Source organism: Nyctereutes procyonoides, unplaced genomic scaffold (genome assembly GCF_905146905.1).
Source record: "Nyctereutes procyonoides isolate TBG_1078 unplaced genomic scaffold, NYPRO_anot_genome, whole genome shotgun sequence".
Classification (NCBI taxonomy): Eukaryota; Metazoa; Chordata; class Mammalia; order Carnivora; family Canidae; genus Nyctereutes; species Nyctereutes procyonoides.
Window position 1 is genome coordinate 4,923,160 of NW_026575028.1, and position 25,406 is coordinate 4,948,565.

The following is a 25,406-nucleotide window of genomic DNA, read 5'->3' on the forward strand; positions in this document are numbered from 1 at the left end:
ATACCATCATTAAATGCATTATATTAACTTTGCTCTAAGTTTTATTGGATTAAATTAATAAACTTTGGTTTTTATGCTCACATGTCAGTTTGCTTGTCATAAAGTAAGTAATTTTCAGAATGCTAAAAAACCAAATAGGGGGAAGGCCAATGGAGCCTCTGAATGGTGCCTACTTCTAGCCCTCATTAACAAAGGCTGAGTCCATTGCAAAGAAAGCCTGGGGTTCCAGGTAGGCATCAATGAGCCTGGGTCCAATCTAACCAGACCCATCTATGGAACCAAACCTCTGGAAATTCTTTTGAATAAAGCTGGCATCCTAGGGGGTTGGCCAGGCCTGAAAGTCTTCTGAGGATGAATCCTATAGGACTGAATGACTCATAACCAGCCTTAGTCAGACACATGAGCCCCAGGAATGGGGAGCATCTTGGTGCTGTTCACATCATTCACACCACTAAACCAGCTCAGGGATCTTAATATCTAATTCTGAACCCGAAATCAGTTCATATCCTCAGCGTGACCTTGAGCACTCTGACCTCCTTACATCCCAGAGTAGCATCTGCCCGGATTGTCCTCCCTTGGCCCAGCACTGGCATGACAAACAAGAGAGAGCGCATGAAAGGCATTTGGAACTGCAAAGCCCTAAATAAATGTAGGGGATTATTTATTATTGTAATTATTGTCATGGGCTGTGGAGGGCAAGAGCCATTGTTCCCAAAGGGGAGGAAGGTCTAAGTTTCAAGGGTAAGTGTTGCTGGGTTTGGCATAGGTAAGAGGCAATCAGGAAGATGCAGAACAGAAAGCTTTACCAATAAAGTTTCTGTCATATCAATCTGTTAGACACGCAGGCTGTGTGTAAGCTGGACCTGCAGAGCCAGAAGCCTGTGCCTGTGGGGAGCTCTGCAGCGGTGGTGAGGACGGTAATGGTGAGAGACACTGAAAAGGTCTGCACATGTGGCGTGCGGTGTGTCAGCAGGCACACCATATTCTTCCACCAAAGGAAAGAAGCAACCGATGATGTTTGCTTAGCATATATATCGGTGTTACCACAATTTCTAAAACCACTCATATCGCCTGATGCACACATATACTTTTTCGTCTTCTCTGTGTGGATTTCGCGACCTATCGGATTCCTCACTGACCCCTTCTCTGAACTCTTTTAACATCAAATGTCTTTAACTGAATATTTACTTTCAAAATCCTGAAAAATTGGGACACCTGGGTGGCTCAGTAATTGAGAGTCTGCCTTCAGCTCAGGGTGTGATCCTGGGGTCCCAGGATCGAATCCCACATTGGGCTTCCTGTGGGGAGCCTGCTTCTCCTTCTGCCTATGTCTCTGCCTCTCTCTTTCTGTGTTTCTCATGAATAAATAAAATCTAAAAAAAAAAAAAATCCTGAAAAACTGTCTCGTCTGGGCTTATGCTGTCTCAACTAGGTTAGGACACCCAGACATTTTTGTCATCCACAGAGTCAATGCCCAAAATGTGAATGCTGAAAATCTGTACAAAAGAATGTAAGTCTTTGGATACCTAACTCAATAGCCCATGGAAGGAACATACTGGGGGAATACCAGATTACAGAGGAACTGAAGAATTTCAAGGTTGGAAGGTCTATCTGATCCAACCACCTATTTTCCCAGTGCTAAAACCCTTGCCACAATGTCCCTGCCACATATTTATCCAAACTAGGTTAGAACACCTCTAGTGATAGGAAACTTGGCTGGATCTCTAAACAGCTCTTTCATCTTTGGAATATTCTGGATCACAGAAATATATCTTTCTATGACCTTATCCCAGCTCTGCATAAAAACCTTTTATATATTTGAAAACAGCATTAAGACTTCAAGGAGTTGCCTTGGGTTTATGCCATGCCTCTCCACTTCCTCCAACCATGTCTCACACAGATTTTTTATTTTTATTTTTTTGTGTGTCCTTTTACCTTTCTCTTTACTTTTCTCTGAATATGCCCTGATTTAGTTTCCTCCAGCCATGGAGCCCCAGACTGAATGCCCAGGGTGTGAAGTCTGATTAGCACAGCTTACAGCTGGACTATGCCTCTTGTTCTAGATACTGCATATCTATTCATGCAGCCTAAAATCACATTAACTTTTCTTGGCAGCCACACCACAGTTGACGAATGCCGAACCCATTTGTCAAGTAAAACCTCTAAATCTTATGTCTGTGTAATTGTTTTTCCTTTAAAGATGGTGCTACTAAATCATATCTCTTCCACCTTGTGCCTCTGTCATTGACTTTTTGGACATCAGAACAAGATCTCGGACGCAATTCCGCTAGATTCAGTCCATCTTTCCAACCTGACATTATCTTAATGGATCCCAGTTGGTCATCCAGTGTATTCAATGACCTTCCAAGCTTCGTTGGTATTTTAAATTTTCAATCATAATGTAAAGTAAATAATGTATTATGTTGATTTATTGGTTTCGATGATTTAATTCATCTGAAGGTGTTTGGAAGAATGTCTTCATTTTTATTTTTTTAAGATTTTATTTATTTATTTGAGAGAGAGAGCACGAGCAGAAGGAGGGATAGAGAGAGAAACAGACACCTTGCTGAGCATAGAGCCTGATACAAGGCTCAATCCCAGAACCCTCAGATCATGACCTGAGTTGAAGTCAGACACTTAACCAACTGAGCCACCCATGCACCCCTAAGGAATGTTTTTAATATATAAAAACTACTGGTTTCTAGTTTATTGTATTAGTAAATATATATATATATATAGATATATGTATATATATATATAAGGTATCTACTTCTTAAAATCTATGAACTTTTCCTGTGTAGTCAAAAACATTATCAGTTTTGCATTACTTTCATGCGAAGAATGTGTATTCTATTGTGGGGCACACGACTGTATATTTATCTCTTAAATTAAGCTTGTTGGTTGATAGTTTTAAATATTTTATATATTTATTGTACTTTTTGCCTGACTAATGTATCAAATCCTAGATGTTTGTTAAAATCTTCTAAAGTCTTGTTTTCATCAAATTTTCTTTGTTTTTCTAAAAGTTTTTGCCTTATCTATTATGCTGCTATATTATCTAAGGCCTAAAAATTTATTTATGTTTTATCTTCCTTATGGATGGAACTTTTTCAATTACTACAAAATATTCTTCCTTATCTCCCTTTGTTCATGTCATTGGTAAAAATATTGAAAAAACAAGGGCAGCAATCTGTAATAGAGCTCTCTGAACTATTAATACCATGTGGGCATAAATATTCAACCTATCTTCTATTAGGCATTCTCAAAACACTCCCACACAACCCAGGGCAGTCTTTAATTATTCCCCTGCAAATGTAGGAAGGAAGCAGCAGAGTAGTCATGAACACCAGCATTTATCCTCACTTTCTTGCTCTTTCAGTATAATGTCTAGATAGTGCCTCTAGCATATTCCAGTGTAGTCTAGGTTATAACCTGCTGACAGCTATGGTTGGCTTAGAATTCATTAGACCCAGAGTAAAAAGGCCTTGGTTCAAATCTTGATTCCGACATTTACAAGCTTTGTGGCCTTGGACAAGTCACATGTTCTCAGTGACATTCCTTCAGATGTCAGCCAAGGGGCAAGTAGAAACTGAAGGGGAATCCTGCAGCAGCAGACATGTGTGAAAATGGGAAACATAGGAAACAGAAGACTCCAGAAAGGACAAAACCAGAGGTGGCTCAGGAGAGAAGACCAAGTGTAAAAAGAGAGAGCCATAACATCACCATCGACGTTAAGTACTGGTTAAGCCCTTTGTAAAGTAACATTCTGGGTAAAATAATTTAGACTTATGGAATGGGCTCTGTACCCCAGGATTTTAGCATCTAAGAACACCAAGTCCAATATTAAAAAGTGTCATGGAGGAAAAAAAACAAGGGGAAGAAGCCACACATCCTGAAGTAGCCCCCACCCCACCGTGCCTTCCTGGCTCTGGCTGATGGTAACTCTGTGAGCGATCACAGAGCCCTACCTGGAGGGAAGTGGACAAAGCCACTTGAGGAGTGGGGATCATGGTAGAGTTCACAGTGAAGGGAAAAAAACAACAATTATATACTGAGGATGCCACAGGGCAGTCACGGATCTAAAAGAATGAGTCCTATTGAAAACCAGGATGAAAAGCCCAGGTCCAGCTTAGAGGATAGAATGGCTCTCAGGGTGCCCGACTGTAGCAGATGCTTGCTTTGTAAAGGAGAACCATTAGCATGTCTGTGGTATTAGAGATTTAGGATAGGATGTGTGGGAAGGAAGGAAGGGTGGAGATACAGTGATTCTCATGTAAATACAAGGCTTAGTTCTGAGAGACCTTTACAGTTCATTTGCAGGGAACTGGAAGGTGACATGTAGTTAGCAATAACTTACCCTGCCAGGTTCCCACAGGGACGGCAAAAATTAATTAACTTTCACAAAGTGATTTGCACATGGAGAGTTAAGGTACCACACTGGAGTAAAGCAATAATGCTCAGTACCAGTGGGGTTCCAGCTAACGACACACAGGCCAAGGCCTTTCTGCTATAGAGTATTGCTTGGTCAAAATATCCTCCTGTTCCCTCTTTCCTTTTTGCCTTCACTTAGAAAGAGAATCTATTCAGATTTCAGAGGGTCTCAAAAAGTTATCTGGTCAACCTTCTAGGTTCTAGATAGGGGTGTGCTGAAATCATTTCAGGAAAAAGTAGTTTCTTCCTTCCATGAATGAAGGTATGGTCTTGACCTTGGACAAATTGCATTTTTCTACATGTTAGATAAATTACAGAAGCTTGAACTCAAGGTAGAACTTAGACATGCCTCTGGCCTTGGAGCGTAATCATCCTGATTTCATCTGTTTCCATTTGGACAGGCAGTGGTCTGATCACGTCTCCTAATTTGCACAGACAGTCTGGTGAAAGGCAGATATGAAGAGAGGAAGAATTCCCCTCCCCATCAGAGACTGGGCTTACAAAGCTCATGTATTCCCAACCTCTTTGTTTGGCATGTGAAAAAAATGAGAGTCAGAGCAAGGAAGTCTATGGGCATCCAGATACCCAGGGTCTGAGTACAGGGGAGGACCCAGGCCTGGGAAACGATGACTCTCCTCCCCCAAAGGTTCTCTTGTCCCTGCAGCTTCATATTACAGAATCCCAATTCTCAGGCTTATGTCAGGGCAGCAGGTATCATAGATAGGCTGCCTGTCAGGCCGTAAGACACATTCTCTCCTGGTCTAGACACCATCCCAGAGCCCTGGGAAACCACTCTAGACAGAACGTGCCTGGATAGTGGCTGGGCAGGGGCTGCAATTTAAGGGCCCCCATGCTCCCCAAGAAACTGCCTGAGGACTCAGTTGCACAAGAAAGACTGTGCAGATGAGGAAGTGATCCCAACAAGGCCCTGGGGAGTCCTTCTGAGTTTGTCAAGGCCAAGTGTGGCCCACCAGTGATGTGAAGCAGGCAGCCTGGGTGGCTTCCCGGGTTACTGAGATACAGATGACTGAGCAGGGCAGAGCACAGCCCATGGCCTGTCTTTGATCTAGAAAGCACTTTCTTCCAAGAGCTCAAAGCACTCTCCAGACACCGCCTAAGTCATCCTTACCCCCAGCCTCAGGGTTAGATCCTGGTAAAGAACCCAGCCAGGTCCATGTATCCGGCAGATGCCAACTCTGGCCAAAAGTCAGAATCCCGGGGCACCTGGGTGGTTCAGTAGGTTAAGCGTCTGACTCTTGATCTTGACTTAGGATGTGATCTCAAGATTGTGAGATGGAGCCCTGCTTTGGGCTTCACACTGGGCATCTCTCTCACTCTCCTTCTCCCCCTCCCTGCACTCACTAGTGTGCGTGTGCTCTCTCTCAAAAAGTCAGAATCTCTCAGGACAGTTTATAAATGCAGACTTCGAGTCCCCACCCTAGACCAAATGAATCCGGCCTTCCTGGGGTGGGACCTCAGCATCCCCTAGTGATTCTGGCAAAATATCTGAATCTACTGCTGCCTCCAGACAGTATCACTCTACAGGTCCTGGAGAGCGGAAGCTTGGTTTGTTTTTTCCTTCCACGAAAAGGTAATTGGGAAGATGCTTTCCATGGCAAAGGAATTTGTAACTCTGATGGCCAGAAGTCCTTCCTAAACCTACATTGTATCCATCATGCTAAATGTAAAGTTCTCTGATCTTCTGTGTGGTGAACAGGAGGAGCATAGCTCTATTACAGGGTAGCCTCCACTTCCAGGGAGAGATCCGAGGGAATCCTCCAGGTTCTGAAGTTTAGAGGGAGAACTGGGCTTCAGCCTGAGGTTCCTGCATTTGACCTTGTGCCCACTGCACCCCATGGGGCTGTGGCTACTCCCCAGTGGAAATACAACTGAGTCCAACATTGGACTCAGCATTCCAACTCAACCTTCACTCCAAAGGACAAGGAGGTGGGAGACTGAATGCTCCCAGACTGGCCTCTTTCCCCTATTCCCAATATGTAAGTGAAAAACAAAACAAAACAACAAAAACAAAACAATCCAAGACAGGGCACCTGGGTGGCTCAGTGGTTGAGTGTCTTGCCTTTGGTTCAGGGCGTGATCCCGGAGTCCTGGAATCGAGCCCCACATGGGGCTCCCCACAGGGAGCATGCTTCTCCTTCTGTTATGTCCCTACCTCTCTCTGTGTGTCTCTCATGAATAAATAAATAAAATTTAAAAAAAAAAAATCCCAGGCAGTGAGGTAAGGAAGGCCCCCGAGGCTGGTCTCCCTGACACCAGCTATCCAGGAGCTTGTCTCAGGAACTCAAGCTAGCTGCAGGCTCCTCCACCCCTCTCCCCTGCCACCCTCCTCCCCCCAGAACCTGGAGGGAACCTGAAGTGGAAGCTGGGATGGACCTGGTTTGCTCACTGCAGCAAAACAGTAACCCTGTGGGGCATGATCCAGCCTGGGGAGCTGGAACAGGGCCCCCACCCCCTAATCAGCCTCATTTTCTCTGGGCTCCATGGGAGAAAGAAATATGATGTGTGGTTTGGAAAAGGAGGAGGAAGCAAAAGCCTCTTCTGCCAATGGCAATGCTGTCTAGCATTTCAACGCTACAGGAATTCTCTGGTGGGCTTTATGGCAGAATTTTTAGGGCTTGACTTTATCAGTGTGATCATAAACTCCTCCAAGATGGGGACTCTGAGTTCTATTTGCTCAACTCAGACCTGGACACAGAATAAGTGCTTGTTATGTGCAGGCAAGAGTAACAATGCACTGTGTCTCCAGGCTATGTGCACAGCACCAATGACTACAGCCATGTTTGGGACAGGTGCTCATTTTCCAGGTGGAGTTGAAATGTTTCCAGTTTTCCACACTGGAAAGCCAGCCCATGGAGGAGCCTGGGAGATGTTCTAGCCTGAATCGGGCCATTCCCCAGAGCATTCCTCCTCTCCCACTGATGCCTGGACACACTGCTCCCACACACAGCCCCAAACTTCCCGACTCATCTCCTAGAAGGTGTCTCAGAGTCACTTAACCTCACCCTGGGTTATTTGTCAAGACTCCCATTTAAATATTCTAGATGCTATCGGGGTTTCCAGCTTCTTGTCCAACTACTGAACTCCAAGGACCCTTATTGATCATCTGGTCCAGTCATAACCCAGAAGCGGGAAGTGACCAGCGTTTTTGTTTCTTTAATAGAAGACACAAGAATAAAAGAGAATGTCAGAGTATGTCACATGCAATAAGGGTGAACTCCATTTCAGGAAATTTTCAATTACACACACACCTAAGTGTATGGCGGTTACAAAGTCAAATGCATATTTTCTGGCGAGTCACAATCACAGGAAGTTTGAAAAACACCAAGCCTATTTTCTCATGTTGCCAATAAGGCAAATGACACACAGAGATGTAAAGCTAGTTACTTGAGGTCACACAGCTAGCTGGTCAGTGGCAGTGCCTGCGCAAGAGCTCAGTTTTCTCCTGCCTCCTATTTTAGTGCTCTGCTCACTAGAGCCGCAGGTCTCTGGTTCTGTACCCAGAGAACACCCCTGGTGTGGGACAGGGCCATAGAGCTCTGGGAACCCTCAGCCCCACCACAGCTGCCCAGCTAGGAGTGGGCCCCCATCAGCTGACCCAGGGCAGCTGTACCTGGCAGGGATATTGACAGGGGATGGGTACAGACAGCTAGAACCTTTGGCTGAGCTAACTTTGCACATGCAGCCAAGAATGACCTTGACTTTCATCTCAATAACTTTTTAATCTTTAAATTAGGGCAAAAACACTAAAAGAGGCGACTTTAGGATGAATGCAAGGGCTAACCAGCTCGGAAACTAGTCAAGAGCATTGCTCTCTCCCTTGGGGAGTGCAGGGCCACAGAGAAGCACCCTGCAGGGAAGATTCCAGGCTATGAGCTGGGTCACTGCCAGCTCATTCAGGCTGTGACCACTCTCACCCTCCTTAGATGAAAGAGTACTCCTCTCTGCAACATGCTACCTGTATCTGTAGTTCTTCAGGGTGATCAACACTGGGGTCAGAGGAAAGTAGGGGTGTATGTAGGAAGGGTCAGAAAAGAATACAGGCCCTTATTATAAAGGAGAGAAAAACCAAGGCTCAGAGATGCCAAGAGACTTGAGCAAGGTCATAGAGCTAGCTGGTTGGAGAACCGTGCATGACTTAAATTCAGAGCTCCTGTTTCCCAGCTCCCCACTTCTCAAATCCACAAAGCCCCTGGACATTTTGTTACAATGCAGATTCAGTAGGGTTGGGGCGAGGCTTGAGATTCTGCATTCCTAAGAAATTTCCAAGCAATGCCAATGCTACTGGCTCTACCCCATGTTATCTGGAAGGTTATATAAATGGATCTTTAAACTTCACCACTGCTTATATCAAGGCTCAAACTCTCTACTGTAACCAGTGAATCCTCTAAGACTAAGAAACATACTTGTTTAAAATAATAAGCATTATTATTTTAACATGCATCAAATACTTATTTTGCTATCACCCCTATCTTATGTATAAGGAAGCTGAGACTCAGAGAGGTTAAGTAACTTAGCCTTGAATCACACAGCTAGTAAGTGGCAGAGCCAAGATGCAAACTCAGCTCTGTCTTGACTCACAGCTTAACCAGCTAAAAGTGGTGCAGAAGCATAACCTCAACCCTTCCTTTCTCTGAGCCTTGGGAGCTTCTCCCCAGAATGCTCATGACACTCCTCCAGCCAAACCGTGTTTTCTCCAGCACTACTTGGCCACAACTTTCTCATAATTCCTGCTCCTAAAGGTCTTTTTTCTCCAGATCTGTGTAAACCTAATGGACTCCAACAAGTTATTTTTAGAGTGATCTAGGGGAGACACAAGGTGCAAAGATGTTAAGGGTAATGTGTGGTTGGCTGATCCACGCAGTAAGACACATAGTGATCTCTTTCTAAATCAGGGGCATGTATGCTTTCACCAAGGCCATGTCAGCGTAGACTCTGAAGTCTAGCAGGATGGACTCTGAAGCCCTGCCCCAGGAGGCAGTGCCAGGCACTAGGAGTTTGGCAAGGAAGGGTGCATCGTCTACGCTGGAAGTGTTGAGGACTCCCACACAACAGGAGTGATCTCTGGCAGAATTACTGGGAGGACCGCTTCGGCGCACTTTCAGGTGCTACCCAAACCCAACCCTGTGTTTTGGCCACACCTTCAGGATTATGAACCATCCTTAGTTACACCGTGCTTCACCAATTGTGAGCTCACTGCTGTGACATACATGTGATGACTATGGACAAGGGTGGCACCCATTTCCACACGTGAATGAACATCTAAATGGCTGGCCCAATACCTGTGGCACAAGGCTGACTCCTGTTGGCTCCAGGTTCAGAGTTCACCTTGCTGGGGCTGCCTTCTCCAAGCAAAGAAGTGTGAGAAACCACTAACTACTGCAGAGGCCCTGGTGGCCAAGAGGCAACAGGACAGATATGAGACTGTGATGCTCCAGAGAATGATCAGGAGGGGACTCAGTGGGGCCCAGGGCTGGTCTGCAGGTAGGGGGTAGGCCCGAGGTGTCGGGCCTCAGTGTCTAGATGCAGGGAGAGTTGTTTTCCAACCAGCCTCAGGTGCAAGGCTGTCTTGCTCCAAATGCTGGCTCTGCCACTTACAAGCTGTATGTCCCAGGGCTTGTCATTTACCTTTTTAATACCTCGATGTCTTTATCTATAAAATGTGGAGAGCAGTGAATAGTCCACATGAGCCGGTATATATATTTAAATAGTGCCTAGCCTTTTCAAAAAGGGGGAGGGAGGAGGAGTGCCTAGGTGGCTCAGTCAGTTAAGCGTCTGCCTTGGGCTCAGGTCATGATCCTGGGGTCCTTGGATCCAGGCCCATGTCAGGCCCCTGCTCAGTGGGGAATCTGCTTCTCCTTCTCTTTCTGCTGCTCCCCCTGCTTATGCTTGTTCATTCTCAAATACATAAATAAAATCTTTACAAAATAAATACATTAAATAATAAATAGTGCCTGGCATGTGATGAGGGCCTGATTAACGTGAGCAAGGGTATATATATATATATATATATATATATATATATATATATATAATAGCCAGGGGTCCCTGCCTCCACTCTGGCAGACAGTGACAGGGAGGAATCATGGAATGAGAAAGCACACTTTGTGTTTCTATTTTTCACACACACGTACAGAGAATGGTCAAGGCTGAGTACCCACTTTTTCAGAGCACACTCCAGTTCATTCTTCTCATCGTGAGCTTCTTGGAGCTGGGAGAAGGTCCTGGTCAGGAAATCCTCAAAGCTGGACAGTAAGTGAGGTTTGTCCTTCTTCAGCTGCAGCCAGAGTTGCTTGATATCACTTTCACTACAAAAGGAAGGGGGACATTAGTATCGGAGCATGGGAGCACCAAGGTCCCCAGATGTGAAACTGACAGCCAGCACATCTCGATCATGCAGTGATCTAGCAGTGGCTAGCATTTACTGAGTGCTTGCTATATGCTAGGTACTCTATGCATATCAGCTTATTTGACCATCATGGTAAACTAGGAGGCTGGTGCTCTACTTCCCCAGAAGAGGGTGAAGTGAGCTGTCTCAGAGCACTCAGCTGGTAAATGACAGAGTCAAGAGTCAAATTTGGGGCCATCTGGCTCCTGTGTTGGCCTCCTTCAACTTGCACTCCACTGCTTCCACCTCTCTGGTTTTTCCTGACAGGCTGGTGGTGCTGAGCATGCCCAGCCATGTGCTGGAAGCATCTAAGAATGTCAGGACGAAGGGAGGAGGACAGGAGCGTAGTGCATGTGAGGACGAATGCCATGGAACTAAAAAAGGAAGCTTGTTGCCCCAGGAAGGACGGTCCTCGCAGCTGAGAGGTACAGACATGCCATCTGATGGATGGCAGAAAGCAATTGCCACTGTGGGGGCCAGAAGAGAATATGCAGCACCCCACTGGGGCCCCATGGCACTGGGAAAACCTGATAAGTGACAGGAAGGGAAGACACAAATCTGCGAGATGTATGCACACAAATGGAATGACAAATGGAAAGCTTTCACAGGCATGCAGAGGGAAAAAGACACAGAGTGACAAGCCCAGAGCCTCCCTCCTGCCAGCCTCATCCCTGGCCAACAGGCACAATGAGCAGGTGTGTACATAGATACACAGGGCCACACAGTTCGGTGACAGGAAGAAGGAGGCAGTGGCATGCTATCCCTCTCTGGAGAAACCCCAAAATCTCTGGCCAACCATCCTACAGAGCCAGGGAGCAGTCTGATCTGCAACCCATGAAATTCTAAAACCACAAAGATCTGAGGGTAGCTACAACCAGGAACCCTTAGGATAAAGAATAAAATCCTTTGTTCTTGTGTTACAAGTACTAGATGGGAGCAACCTTCCTCTGAAATGACATCTAACAGTGCCATGTTAGCAATGGGCCTGGGCACGCAGAGGACTCTTTGCACCCAGCAGAGGGAGGCCCACTGAGACGTAAACCTACTTCTGACTAGTTAGCAGATCATCCATCCATTGTCCCTCCCACTTTTCCTCCCTTGCAGTCCTCCAACTCATCTGGACCACACATCCGCCTGTCACCCAATGAGTACTTCTTATCTGTTAGAACCCAGGGCTGATATGACATGAGGTGATCTGGGAAACAAGGGAAGGAAAGTAGGGTCCTCCCTTGTTTCCAGAATGAGTTCCATTTCCCCCACATGGAACATGCTATGGTGGCCCACTTTACTGTACCGCAGATATGATGGAGATGGTATAAGGGGTTGAGATACACAGATCCCAGAGACATATGACGATGGCCTCTCATCATTGGGACAGGCTGCTCCCTTCATGAAGTGAATGCATTATAAAATCAAGGTCCACTTTGCTAGCTTTGGTCTCTCTGTTCATACCTGCCACGTTCTTGCTGGAGGAGCCAATTGGCTAGAGCCTCCAGTGAGATTTGCAGACCCACCTGACCCTCTTCCAAAGCTCATTGAATCACTTCATCATGGATGTATCACCTCCCCCCCAGATTTCTGAAGAAGGGACAACCCATAAATTCTTGATAAAAAATAAGTGAAGGCCCATACACTGTCAAATCACTCAGCCAATCAGACCACTGGGAGAAGCTGGGAGTTTGGACGTCCAGTCTACTGTTTCTGCTCCTCGTAGAAGGGTGTAAGGGGTGCAGGACTAGATGGGATTCTGGGATTTCAGTTGACTCATCTGCCTACTTCCAGAACAACATACAAGCTATTCTGGGGAGTGGTTCCTTCAAAGACCTCCAAAGTCTTCACAGCCTCCTTTATGTCCTTATCTGGGGCCCCATGGTCTTGCCATTCCTCTCATGCTGCAACAACAGCCACTGCCTTCTGTTTAGCTTCCATGGGGATGGAGAGTGCTGGCTGCCATCTTCTGCATATCAATTTCTGTGACCACTTCTGAAACCTTCCCTAGAGCCTTTTCTCCCCCAGAATGCCTCATGTTGCCTCAGTTCTCCACAAGCCTCTACAGAGGCCCTCAGAAGAACATTGGGTGAACTCTGTTTTGAGAGCCTTTGCAAGGAAGGGGGGGCTGCCCCAGAAAGGAGGGATGGACGGAGAGGTGCCTCTCTATCCTGACAGTGCTATGGATCACCCATATGGGCCCTCCTCCCACTCCTCCAGGAGGAGGCTTCACGGGGTCACTGGCATGGTCACTATGCTCTGGTCTCTTGTCCTTGGAGAAGCTGAGTCAGTTCTCTGACTAACACACTTCCCACCCACCTGCCCTCATCCACACTCTGCAGATCTGCCCCTGCCCAACCCCTTCCAGGCCTGCAGCGGGGTTGCCCTGCTGTCACCACTGCCCCTGGGGGCAAGTGCACTGCCCATCCAGAGCCTCTCACCAGGCTCTCTCGCAGGCCTTTGCCTGTCTTTTCTTGTCTGGCCACAGGTTTTGGCCAGCCTTTCTCAACTCTGACGTAGTCTATCAAATAGTTTGCTCAAAATCTGCAGAGCTACAGACTGATGCTTTGGCCTGTGTGTTGTGTGGAGGCCCCTCCTTTCCTGCTACTTCTTCATCATTCTCAACCTTGGGTTACTTTTCTTCCCAAGCTCGGGACACATCAGCTCCAATCATTAGGCCATTCCCTCTCCTGAAACATAACCCAACCCAAGACCAAAAGGCCCAGAAGTAGAAAGGCAAAATGCAATGGGAAAAGGGAGAAGATCACAGTATTCCATGTTTTTAAGCTACTGGTTTCCCCAGCTACCACACCACTTTTTATCTTATTTTATCCTATTTTTGTTTCGTTTCATTTCATCTTAAATGTCAGATCCATTTCGAAAAAAAAAATGGGGGTATTATGTTTTATTTGAAGTTCCAGCTATCTGAAATTTTCAGCTGAATCACTGATTATCCAAGTGGTGGGCTGGAAAAAACTGATTAATTTCCCACCTCAGCTTCCTGATGGGTTTGGTTTGGCTCAGGGATGCAGTGTGCAAATGCCTCCACATGAGGTGCCTTTGCCAGGAGCATGCTGCTGTGGAGCTGGCCAGGATGCCCTGCAGCCCCCCAGGGTTGACTCTGGGGGAGGTGGAAATGCTGGTGAGGTGGCAGTGACAGGGAGCCCGTAGCAAAATGGCCGGAGAACCCATCCAAGCCTGGTGCAGCCGTCTGTGACAGCTGTCCTCACAGAGCCAAGGACTGTGCTGATACCGTCAGGTAGGAGTGAGGAGAGGCATAGCCGTGTTTCCCCCTGAGAAAAATGCAAAAAGCATGGATGCCTGGGTGGCTCAGTAGTTGAATGTCTGCCTTTGGCTTAGGGCATGATCCTGGCATCCCAGGATTGAGTCCAACATCGGGTTCCCCCAGGAAGCCTGTTTCTCCCTCTGCCTGTGTCTCTGCCTCTCTCTGTCTCTGTGCCTCTCGTGATTAAATCAATAAAATCTAAAAAAAGAAAAGAAAAATACAAGAAACAGAGACAAGTGTCTGCCAAGGGCAGGCTGGACAGAGCAAGTCTCCTAACTGGCAGCCCAGAACCTGGGGCATGGCTGAGCACTAACAAACACTAATGTTGCACGGGGCAGATGAAGCAGTGGCTCCCAGGCTGGGCTCCATCCCCCAGTCCCTGTCACCACTTACTCTTCCAAAACCCTCGAGGCTCCAAGTTTGTCCATCAGTGTTTGGAACTGGGTCTCCTCATCGTCATCCATGTGGCCCACATGCTCTTCCCCTCTGGACTGGTACACCTTCTCTTCCTGCAGCTGGGCCACCTGTTCCCCTGCATCTTCTTGACCTGGCTTGTTCTGGCTGAAGAAGAAGTGACCTGGGGGGACACACAGCACCGGATCTGAATTTAGCGAGCAATACTCACCCAGGAAGACCTTCTCATTCTTAGTTGCCAGGAATCGTGTGAGGCTCATCCAAAAGAAGAAAAGGGCAACCCCCCTACAGCAAGCATTCCTGGACACTATCTCCTGGGTTTGGGGGCTCTCCCACTTCCACGAGACGCTGAGAGACGCTAGAACCTGGGAAAGGCAGAATGGATGACGGTACGATGGCGCCTTTGTGGTTCCTAGACCTTAAAATCTAGCTTTGAGCTCATCTCTTCACTGATTTCCTCTCTGGACAAGAGGCTTCCCTCCACCGACCTCCAGCAGCCTGACTGCGCTCCGAAGCATAAGCTAGTCATTCCCACCACTGGGATCACCGTGCTTCACGTTCACAAACGATTAACAATTTTGGGTGCACTTTCTCCATACTCAGACTGCCTGTAATATACAGCGATCTGTCTTATGCTCTCAAGGCAGTTATAAGCTCCTAGAGGTCAGGAAAGGCCTCAACCACTTCCAAACAAACTATATGGCACTTTGTTTGAGGCAGATGTGTGATAAAACTTGCCCACTGACCAGTACCTGCTCTGATCAATACCTGATCGCTATCTGATCTGATGGTGTATCAGGTTTCTTTATCTCGTTTATGAATCTCTGGTCTCTTTCCTCCTGGGTACCTTGAGAATGACTGGTCTATTCAAACCCTCTAGAAAGTCCTCTGACAGTGTGTTCCCCTCCATCTGGAAAACTCAGCCAGGGGATCCCTGGGTGGCGCAGCAGTTTAGCGCCTGCCTTTGGCCTGGGGCACGATCCTGGAGACCCAGGATCGAATCCCACGTAGGGCTCCCGGAGCATGGAGCCTGCTTCTCCCTCTGCCTGTGTCTCTGCCTCTCTCTCTCTCTCTGTGTGTGTGTGTGTGTGTGTGTGTGTGACTATCATAAATAAATAAAAATTAAAAAAAAAAACTCAGCCAGACCCAGGTTGAAATGAACCATTTCAGCCACCCCACTTTGTTGCACACTGGTAACATGGAAAGAAAAGGAGATAGAGAGGCTGGAAATCTTATCTCGGCTCCCCCTTTTGTGACAAGGCTTCTACCTGAGTTTCCCTGCATACCCCTTACCCCTCTCAGGTGGGAGGGGACCTGGCCATGACAGTGTTGTGGGTACTGAGAGAACAATGGTGTGAACAGCTGCCATGGACACAGAATGAGGCCCAAATAATCCAAAGCTTAGAAGTTTCCGGAGAGCTGGGAAGCTTGTGCTACACAAACCCACAGATCTGGTGGCAGAGGTGTGCCCTTCCATAGCTTTAGGTAGATGCATGCCCTGGGGCCCTGGCACCCATCAGAACTTACTGAATCCAGTGGTGAACTCCTCTGGTGTCAGGAAGCCATTGCCGTCAGCATCCAGGGCATCGAATACATCCTCCAATTCCTCCAGGCTGAGAGGCAATTCCTCATGGAGCCTCTGAAAACAATCCAGACTGCACTGGTTAACACTCAGCTCAGCAGAGCTTCCTGCCAAAAATGTCTAGAGCTGGCCCTGTCCCACAAAATATCCCTTTACCGTGCTTCTCCTCCTTTGAATGTTACAACATCGATGATTTACCAGGTGCCTACTAATGTGCTAGGCAATTTTCTAGGCGATTGACAAACAAATAAATATTTATCAATATATTTATAAATATGCGTACTTGTATTTAATTCTCATGACAATCCTTTAGGTGGGCATTATTATCACCACTTTCTACTGGAAGTATGAGGTTAAAGTTCCTTGCCCAAAGGTCACCTAGCCAGTAAAGAACCACACCAGGAGTCAAATCCAGGCCTGACTCCAAAGCTGGCCCTCTTCACAACCATAAAGAATGGAAACTGTGCAGGACTGAATCCTGTTGTGGGCTATAAGCTACATGACATTCCGTTGTCAAGTTAAATGAGATAGCAAACATAAATAACTTGGCCCAGGGGAAGCATTCAATAAAAGGTAGTAGGGAGAAAGAGAGCGGGACAGACAGACAGAGCGATCCACTGACCCACCAAGGCCAGCCAGAAAGTGAATGACAAAGGAGCCAGGTTTCGCCCAGTCCTCCCTGTCTCTGCAAGCCCCATCCTCTGCCATGCTACCTCCCCTGCTAAGACATAGGTACGGGTCACACTCGGAAGCCTCCCTTCATAGAACCACTCATGTCCCTGGGTCTCAGCACATTTGTCAATTTCTGTGGACACACATTTTGATCCTTTGGCCCTGAGGGGATGGTAGATAAGCTCCCTTCTTTTGTGTAAGTGACCTACACCCATCACTTCAGGCTATGTCCCCCCCTTCTGCTTCCTATTGGCTCTCAACTCATTCCTGAAAAGATGTTAACTGCCATGTGCTTAAGGTATCAATCCTCCAAGAGCATTTGTGTTCTAAAGGGGAACTGGACAGGGTGGTGCACAAGGCAGCTTTAAATAAAAGCTGAACCTAAATCCAGGCCTGACTAGGGACCATGCAGGATGCAGGATAGGAGGGGAGGGACCAGCTGCTGTTGGGATAAGGAGCAAGTGGCTAAGTTCCTGACACTTCCCTCTGGCTTTCTGCCTCATGTGCAGTGGCCCCAGGTCAAGGCTGATCAGCATAGTTGAAGCAAGTGTTCTCTTCTGCCCTAATAATCTAAGTCCCCAGACTCCCCAGGGGAGTTCATTACAGCCCAGCTGATCTTCTTCCTCCCTTACCCAAGAGACAGCTGCACAAGATTGCCAGCATCCAAGTAACTGGCAGCTGAAGACAAGGAGCACAGGGTCGTAGGAGAAAGGTACATACCCATGTGAACAATGAAAATGAGCCAGCAGGTGTGAAAGCCCACAACATGACTTGCAAGAACACTTGGCTTGATCCTATGGCAATCTTCTAGCTGATAAGTCATAAAGTTTAATTTGGCAGATAGTGTATTAAGGGAGACTGTGGTGCATTACAAAGTAGAAAGATAGGATGCTGTGGAAGCCATTTAGAAGAACTGAATTAAATATGAATGAGTTTTTTAGAAAGGAAGGGAGTTAGAGTGTGTGCAAAGCATCTAGAAGTACATGTGCTTAGCATACAGCAGAATCTCTGGCTTATCAACAATCCTTAAACCAGCTGTCTCAAAAGCCACAGTACGAGAATGAGGGAGGTGGGGTGAGGAGTGAGTCAATTTTGCAAGGAGGAAGTTTATTAGCTCCGCTGGAAACCAAAGGCATCAAATGGGATGTAGAGGGAAAACCCAAGTGACTCTGGTCTGTTCCTCTAGGTGATCCTCCCTCCTCCCTCCCCACTGTCAGCCTAGGACTGTTGGATCTGACCTGAGATATGCCTCACACAGTGCTGGAGCTAGAGATGGGCTGCAAGGGGGCTGCAGAGGTTGGTGGGACCCTCAATCTGCCTTTCACCCAAACCATCCAGCATGTGGGTACCTCTTCTATCGCTAGCGTGAATCTCGAAAAGCTGTCATACCCCGCCCTGAGGCTCCATTCCTGAATCTAACACAAGTCCCTCCATCACCTAACCCCAGCCTCTCTGGTCTATGACTCAAGCTGGTTTCCTCTTTTTGTCGTCAGTGAACCTGGGACAAGTGATCTTAGATCCTCCCAGGAGTTCTTACTCTTCCTGTCCCAGCAAATTAGTACCAAGTTCTCCTTTAGCCTTCTCTGTACCACACCAGATTCTTTAACTTCTCTTTGTTGGCCCTATTTGAAAAATCCTTTATTCTTAATAACCATAATCACTTCTTGTTTATCTTTGTTCTCAGGTCCTGCAAAGCCATGTAAAATCAATTCATTCTGGCCTTGTCCCCTGAGCACCTGGTACTGTCTACATTTTCAATTCACTGAGGTAAGCAGAGCAAAGGAGGACAAGACTATCCATTGCACTGATCAGATAGCCTGAAAGGCTCCAGATTTGCCTAAAGTCACAGTGGAGACCAGTGCTGGGATTAAAGAGCTGATTTCCCATTCAGGACTTCAGCTACAGTCAAATGGTCCTCTGCCATGTTCTTTCTAGAATTCCCTGTTGGGCATTACCATTCCGCACCTACCCATCTACCACCAAAAGTTTCTTTTACCAGCAACACCACGTACTAGCCTTCTAGAGAGCCTGTTTCACTTGTACATACTGTTTCATTTCCATCTGGAAGGGCAGGCAGGGAAGGAGGAGAAATGGAAAGTGAGCTCACCCTATTCATGCTGTCATGCCCCATGCCTAAGCAGCTCTGTAAAACTCCACCACTCCATGAAAGCCTGCCTCCCACCACTGCCATCAAGCTAGCTCTGAATTCCTACCTCATTCAGGTTCTGCAGCCCCCTGGGGTAGGCCAGGGTATGTAGGTCCCCTAAACACATTTCCTTCTTTTATTAGCCTCACATCAGCTTGTATTTTATATACTGATAGATGCAATTAGTTTTTGAATGTCTGGTCCTTCAGTGGACTGGAAGCTCTGAGACAGGGATCCTGTTCATTTTCACTTACTATCGTGTTCCTAGATAGCTCAGGGATGACCAATAGGAAGTATTCAGACACTTGTTGAATGAATGAATGAATGAATGAATGAGTGTCTAAGAATGATGGCAGGAGAGCCTGAACTCCTATTTAAGGGGCATTGGTCTGGATCTCTCATGCTTCTGATCCTGACCAGCACTCCTGCTGATGCTCTGCAAGGTCTTACAGACTGGACATTTTCCAGGACGTGGAACAGGAAGCAATCCTGCAGCAGCAGTGCTGAGGCCTGGGACTCCCAGAACCATGAAAAATGCTGTCTTCTGCTATGCACCAGCCAGACCCCTCTACCTTCCTGGTCACTAGCCCAGTAACATGCTTTATGCTGCTGAAAGTGAAGGGGTGCACAACTTCAAACATATCCAAAGAAAACTCATTAAAGAGAAAACCAAAAGAGATCCAGCTTTACAGTCAGAATTAAAGTCTCCCTCCTCTGGGGGCTTCAACAGCATCCTATTGAGACCTCTATTCCAGCACCAGCTACTCTCTTCCCATGCCATAGCTCAGCCATATCAAACACCTTCAGGGTGAGAATTCAAGGTCTGAGAGGTGAGATCTACACCTTTATTCTGCTTTATGATTTCATGTGCTTGGTTCAGGCTGTTTGGTATAGCCTAGGGTTTCTTAACCTCTGCACTACTGAAATGTTAGAATGGTTAATTCTTTGTTGGGGGAGGGAGGGAAGCTGACCTGTGCATTATAGGGTATGAGCAGAAGATGCCAGTAGCACCTCCCTCTCTAGTACTTTCGATCGAAAATGTTTCCAGACATCACCAAATGTCCTCCAAGAAGTGAAACTGCCCCACTCATGTGGAGTGGACACAAACAACAACACTGGCTGGATAGGAGTGGAAGACTCCTTCTTCAGCATGAGTGTCTTTTCCTTATCTCCAAGGAAGTACAGATGACTTGCACTTAAAATCAAAGAATGATGGTTTGGCGGTTATGGATAACAGTATTGTGGTTCTTCAAAAAATTAGAAGTAGAATTACCATATGATCCAGCAATTCCACTTCTGGATATCTACCCAAAAAAATTGAAAGCAGGGACTCAAAGAGTCTTTCACACCCCTGTTCGCAGCAGCATTATTCTCACTTGAGGGTGTGAAGCAGCCCAGGTGTCCACTGATGGATGAATGGATGAACAATGTGTAGTATATAGGTACAATGAAATATTATCTAACCTTATAAAGGAAGGTAATTCTGACACCTGCTACAACATGGATAAACCTTGAAGACATTATGCCATGTGAAATAAGCCAGTCATAAAGGGGCAGATACTGTGTGGTCCCACTTACATGAGGAATTTAGAGCAGTAAAATTCATAGAGACAGAAAGAAAGTACAATGGTTGTTGCCAGAGGCTGCAGGCAGGAGGCAATGGGAGTTAGCATTTAATGGGTACAGAGTTTCCATTCTGGAAGTTGCTAATGGTTCTAGAGATGATGATGGTGATGGTTGCATAACAGTATGAATGTGCTTAAGGCCGTTGAGCTACAGCAAATGGTTAAGATGGTAAATTTTATGTTATGTGTATTTTGCCACAATTTAAAAAATCACAGTGTGGAGTACATCAGGCTGAGATAAGACATGGGACACAATTCCCCATCTCCCACTCCCAACACACACACACACACACACACACACACACACACACACGTATATTTATGGAGGGATATCCAAGTCCTGGCCTCAGAGCCAAGTGCTCTACATTCGTACACTCATTCAATTCTCTTCTAACGCTGGGAGGTAGCATAGCATAAATAATTCACAGATGAAGCCCTAGAGGGCTTAAGAGCCACACAAATTCATATGCTACTAAATTGCAGACTCAGGGTTAAAATTCAGTTCAATTTGCTACAAAAATCCTAGAAAGTCTTTTTGTTAACCTAAGCCAAGAATCATCTAACTTTTTCTGTAAAGGACTAGATAACACGTATTTTTAGGCTGTGCAGGCCACTTGGTCTTTGTCAGCTATTCACTGGAGCACAGAAGCTGCCATGGACACTTGTAAATGAATGAGCACAGCTGTGTTCCAATAAAACTTTACTTTGCACAAGGAGGCACTATTTGGTCGGTTTGCCACCAACTCCCAGATGATTCTTCTTCTTCTTTTTTTTTTTTTTTTCTCCCAGATGATTCTTAACAGTTTGGCTAGTCGAGGAACTCTAGGCAGTGTTGGGAGATAGACACTTGGCATTGGTAGGTAATCATTTCACTCTGAAAAATCAAGGAAACAGGGTTTTTGAGGCTCTAGGTTTCTTCAGAGATCTCCTGCCCAAACTGACCCCATCATCCTCTCTGGACTGAAGGAGTCCCTTCATGACTTATTCTAGCCCAGCTTCTCGAATCTCTCTGTCCCTTGGAGGCAGGAATGACTTCCAGTCACAGCCCTCAGCCCCCTGACTCTGTTTGTCTAAGGGGCTGTACCAGACCTCACCCCACAAAGCAGTCTTCACCCCAATTCTGCCTGGATTGATCCCCATGAAACCCAGAGAGGTTCCTTGTGGAGGAGAGAGTGCAGACCCTGCTCCTTTCCTTCTGTGGTCCCTGCTCTCTCAGAGTGGGCTGGCTCCATACTGCTGGGGCTCAGGTGCTGTGGCCATCTCCCCTGCCTCTCTGATAAATGCAAAATCCATCTGGCCCTCTGCAAATGCTTTTTTGGTCATTCAGGAGCAAGAAGAACAAGAGCACCAGGGGAGGAGCTTAACTCTCTCTGTGTCATTCCTTTTTCAAAAGGACAGCAAGCCCTGCATGGCTCCTTCCAACTGTTTCTCCACTCACCTCTTCCAGCCTCTACGTTGGCCCTCCCATCTGACTCACGGCCTCTCCTTCCTTAAGGGGTGTGCTTCAAAGAGCCTTCCTTCATGGCCAAATTTGTGTGTGTGTATATGTGTGTGTGTTTGTGTGTGTGCACAATCTGAGTGCTTCTGCTTTCAGTTTCCATGAGGCTGAGCTAGGAGCTAGAGGTGAATAAGGTGTTGGCAACCAGGTCCAGCGAGCTGACCACCAACCGAAGTGGGGTGATTTCCTGGCAAAGCAGCTAAAGCTACAGCTGTCTCTAGCAACAAAATAGATCCTCATAGACCAGCTCCTACTTATTGAGTGTTTACTTAGAGGTAGGCCCATGCCTATATTTTCTCACATCCCTCTGAAATAGATATGATCATTGTCATTTTACTGATGCTCAGAGAGATTGAGGGATTTGACCAAGGCTGAACAACAAGTTAATACAAAAACAGATTTAAATCCAAGCTCCTTGAACTTTTATTTGCACTTAATCCTACATTGTCTGGACACTTCAGCATTTCCTAAGGGCAGACAACTCTCCTCACTCAGATGCACAGCCTCCTATGTTATCACCACATTAACCCAAGTAAAGAGCTCACCAAGAACTGTGAGAGGTGAACCCAAGGGGCACACGGAGTTTCCACAGAAAGCCCAAGGTTGACTATATGTTGGTTAGTGGTCTCCACATAGTATTTTTCCAGCCCGTCTTGCCCCAGACAGGACCAGGGAAAGCAGCAAGAGACAGCAGTGCTTTTGATGGTACTCTCTCAGCCTGAAGAATGGAAAATTTGAAATGCTTCACTGTCCACAGGTACACAGAAGCTTCAGGGGAAAATGGAGCTGGTAGAAATGAATGCTAAGGATGTGCAAGCATCTGCCAGGTAGGATGCCTATCCCCTTCTTCGCGTGCCAGGGTCAGGAGCAAGAACCGAGGAGAAATGTAGCTGAGTTGGTATCTCTGGAACTCAATGGTTAGGACTTCCACCCATGCCAAATACAAATGATGTCTAACAATCTAGACTTTATACCTTAGTCACCATGCCTCTTCCTCCCTTCATTAAAGAGTGGGCCACAGTGAGGGTTAATTGGGAAAGATACAGAGTGGAAGTGCTGACTTGCACCATGCATGTGGCCAACAGGTGACCCTCTCGGTAAATGTGAATTCCGTTTTTTTTCCAGAAGGGAAAATCAAAAGTTAAGCATGCCATTAAAACACCATGACCAACCACCACTCCCACAAACCTTTGAAGGATAATTATGAAGTTCATAGACAGGGTAGATTAAAGATTTCCTCAAAGCACACTGAGTCTAGCCTGCCATGGGAAGGGAGACTTGGGAAATGAGTGCTGGTGCCAGAAATGTATTGGGTGATCAACGCTGAAAACAAGGGTGTTTGGAGCTCACTTGTGGGTGAAACTGGCCCCATCCTCCAGTACTTTGCCCTCAATTTGCAGCTACTGTACAGTGGAAGAGCTTTAGGAACACCTGAAGCCTGAAAACACCATCCTGTGGGGCCAGGGAGAGAAAGACCCGCTGCCTTTCACCCAGGCCACAAGGCTCATCTCTTCACAGCTCCCATGTGTGAGCCCATCTGGGGCTGGTGCCCATGAGGGTCTATATTCCACTGCTCAACTTTAGTGTATTCCAAAAACCTAAATTTAAAAAAAGAAAACTTGACCATTATAAGACTTCCTTTCCAACAGCATCTTGACAAAGCAAATGATGAAAGGACTGGAGGCAGGGTTGCTTTAAGCATGCTCTGATTGAGGATGCATTTTATTTATTCATATCAGATGAAATCATGACTGTAGCATTAGGGATGTAAGTAACATACCGAGAGGAAGTTTTTGACACTCATGGGGGAAAGGCACTAGACCAGGGGTGGTAAAGTGACACCCCTGGGCTATAAATCAGACCCATCACCTGTTTTTTATGGCCAGTGAACTAAGAATGTCTTTTACATTTTTATTATTTTTATTCAAGTATAATTAATATACCATATTAGTTTCAAGTGTACAGTATAATGTTAAATGGTTGGGAAAAAGGCAGAAGAAGAATATTTTGTGACACGCAACAATCATATAAAATTCAAATTTCAGTGTCCACAAATAAAGTTTTATTGGAACAGAGCCAAGCTCAGCTGTTTACATGTTGCCTGGGGCAACACGATGCTGAATGGTCATGGCGGTGCACACGACCCACAGAACCTAAAATCCTTATTCTTTGGCCGTTTACAGAGAGTTTGCTGAGCTCTGCACCAAGCAATGGTGTGCACTGGGTTTCTGAAGTATCTCTCTTGGGACATATTTACAAGAAGTTAAGTGTGGTTGAGTGTGAGAGCTAGGGACAGATAAGGAGCTCTAGAAGCATCTTTCTCTCTGGTCCTTGCACCTGCCACTGTGCCTGCTCTGAAGGCACACATAGCACCCTGGTCTAGCTCAAGGCTTTGCTGTGAAGCAACAAGCTGGTGCCTCCCACTTTGTTTCAGAAGGTTCTCTGCCATGTCTCACCCAAGTTCCTTATGTTGCTGTCGCCATTTTCTGTAGTCCTGGGAGTTACTGAGTCAGAGAAGGGAAATAATCTCTGAGTGTGACAGCAAGCAAAAGCCAGAATAGGAATGAACCCAGGAGATCTGGCTCCCAGTAGAGTTTGGGCTGACACTTCCTTCCAGGGAAGAGTAGATAGCGTTTTCTTCTGCCCCCACTGGGGCAACCCCTAACCCAAGACAGGAAGACCCATACCATTTGGCATTCCGGGTGGGTAGGCCTCTTACCTGCATGTCCTTCCTGGCGATGAAGCCCTTGCCTTCGGTGTCACAGGTCTGAAAGAATTCCTGTGCCTTGCTCAGCATGGACAGCTCCTGGGTCTCCTTGCATTCCAAATTGTCCTGGGGACCCATGCAGGCCCCACTCTCCTTTGGACCCTGGCCAGATCTCTGGGGTCTAGAGACCACTCTCCTGTCAGGGGTAGCCATCCCAGTTTGTCAATTTCTTCAAGTCTTTGCAGAATCTAAACACAGAAGATGAGAGAGACAAGTGGGTATGTGTGGATGGAGTGAGGTATGTCCAGCCTCTCTTAGCAACCACCTCCTCATTAGCAGAAGCTCAGGGCAAGGGTAAATGGGCCATGATCAGCCAGCCCATCAAAGAAGGAAGAGGGGGAAGAAAAAAAGAGACATTTCCAGATTGAAAGGAGGTGAGTAGAGGAAGCCTGAAAACAATGCCTCCCCATTTAAACTAACAACAAAATAGATCCTCATAGACCAGTTCCTACTTATTGAGTGTTTACTTAGAGGTAGGCCCATGCCTTGGTCTCCATATATATTTTCTCACATCCCTCTGAAATAGATATGATCATTGTCATTTTACTAATGCTCAGAGAGATTGAGGGATTTGACCAAGGCTGAACAGCA

At 46.5% G+C, this 25,406-nt stretch overlaps 1 protein-coding gene across 1 annotated transcript in view; it reads right to left on the reverse strand.

Moving 5' to 3' along the window:
* CRACR2A (calcium release activated channel regulator 2A) overlaps positions 1-25,406 on the reverse strand; it is a 131,877-nt gene that overhangs the window by 53,225 nt on the left and 53,246 nt on the right. The window contains 4 exon segments of the mRNA XM_055315638.1: positions 10,611-10,757; positions 14,505-14,688; positions 16,053-16,164; positions 24,768-25,003. Of these exon segments, the coding sequence (XP_055171613.1) occupies positions 10,611-10,757; positions 14,505-14,688; positions 16,053-16,164; positions 24,768-24,968 (644 nt within the window). The 5' untranslated portion in view covers positions 24,969-25,003.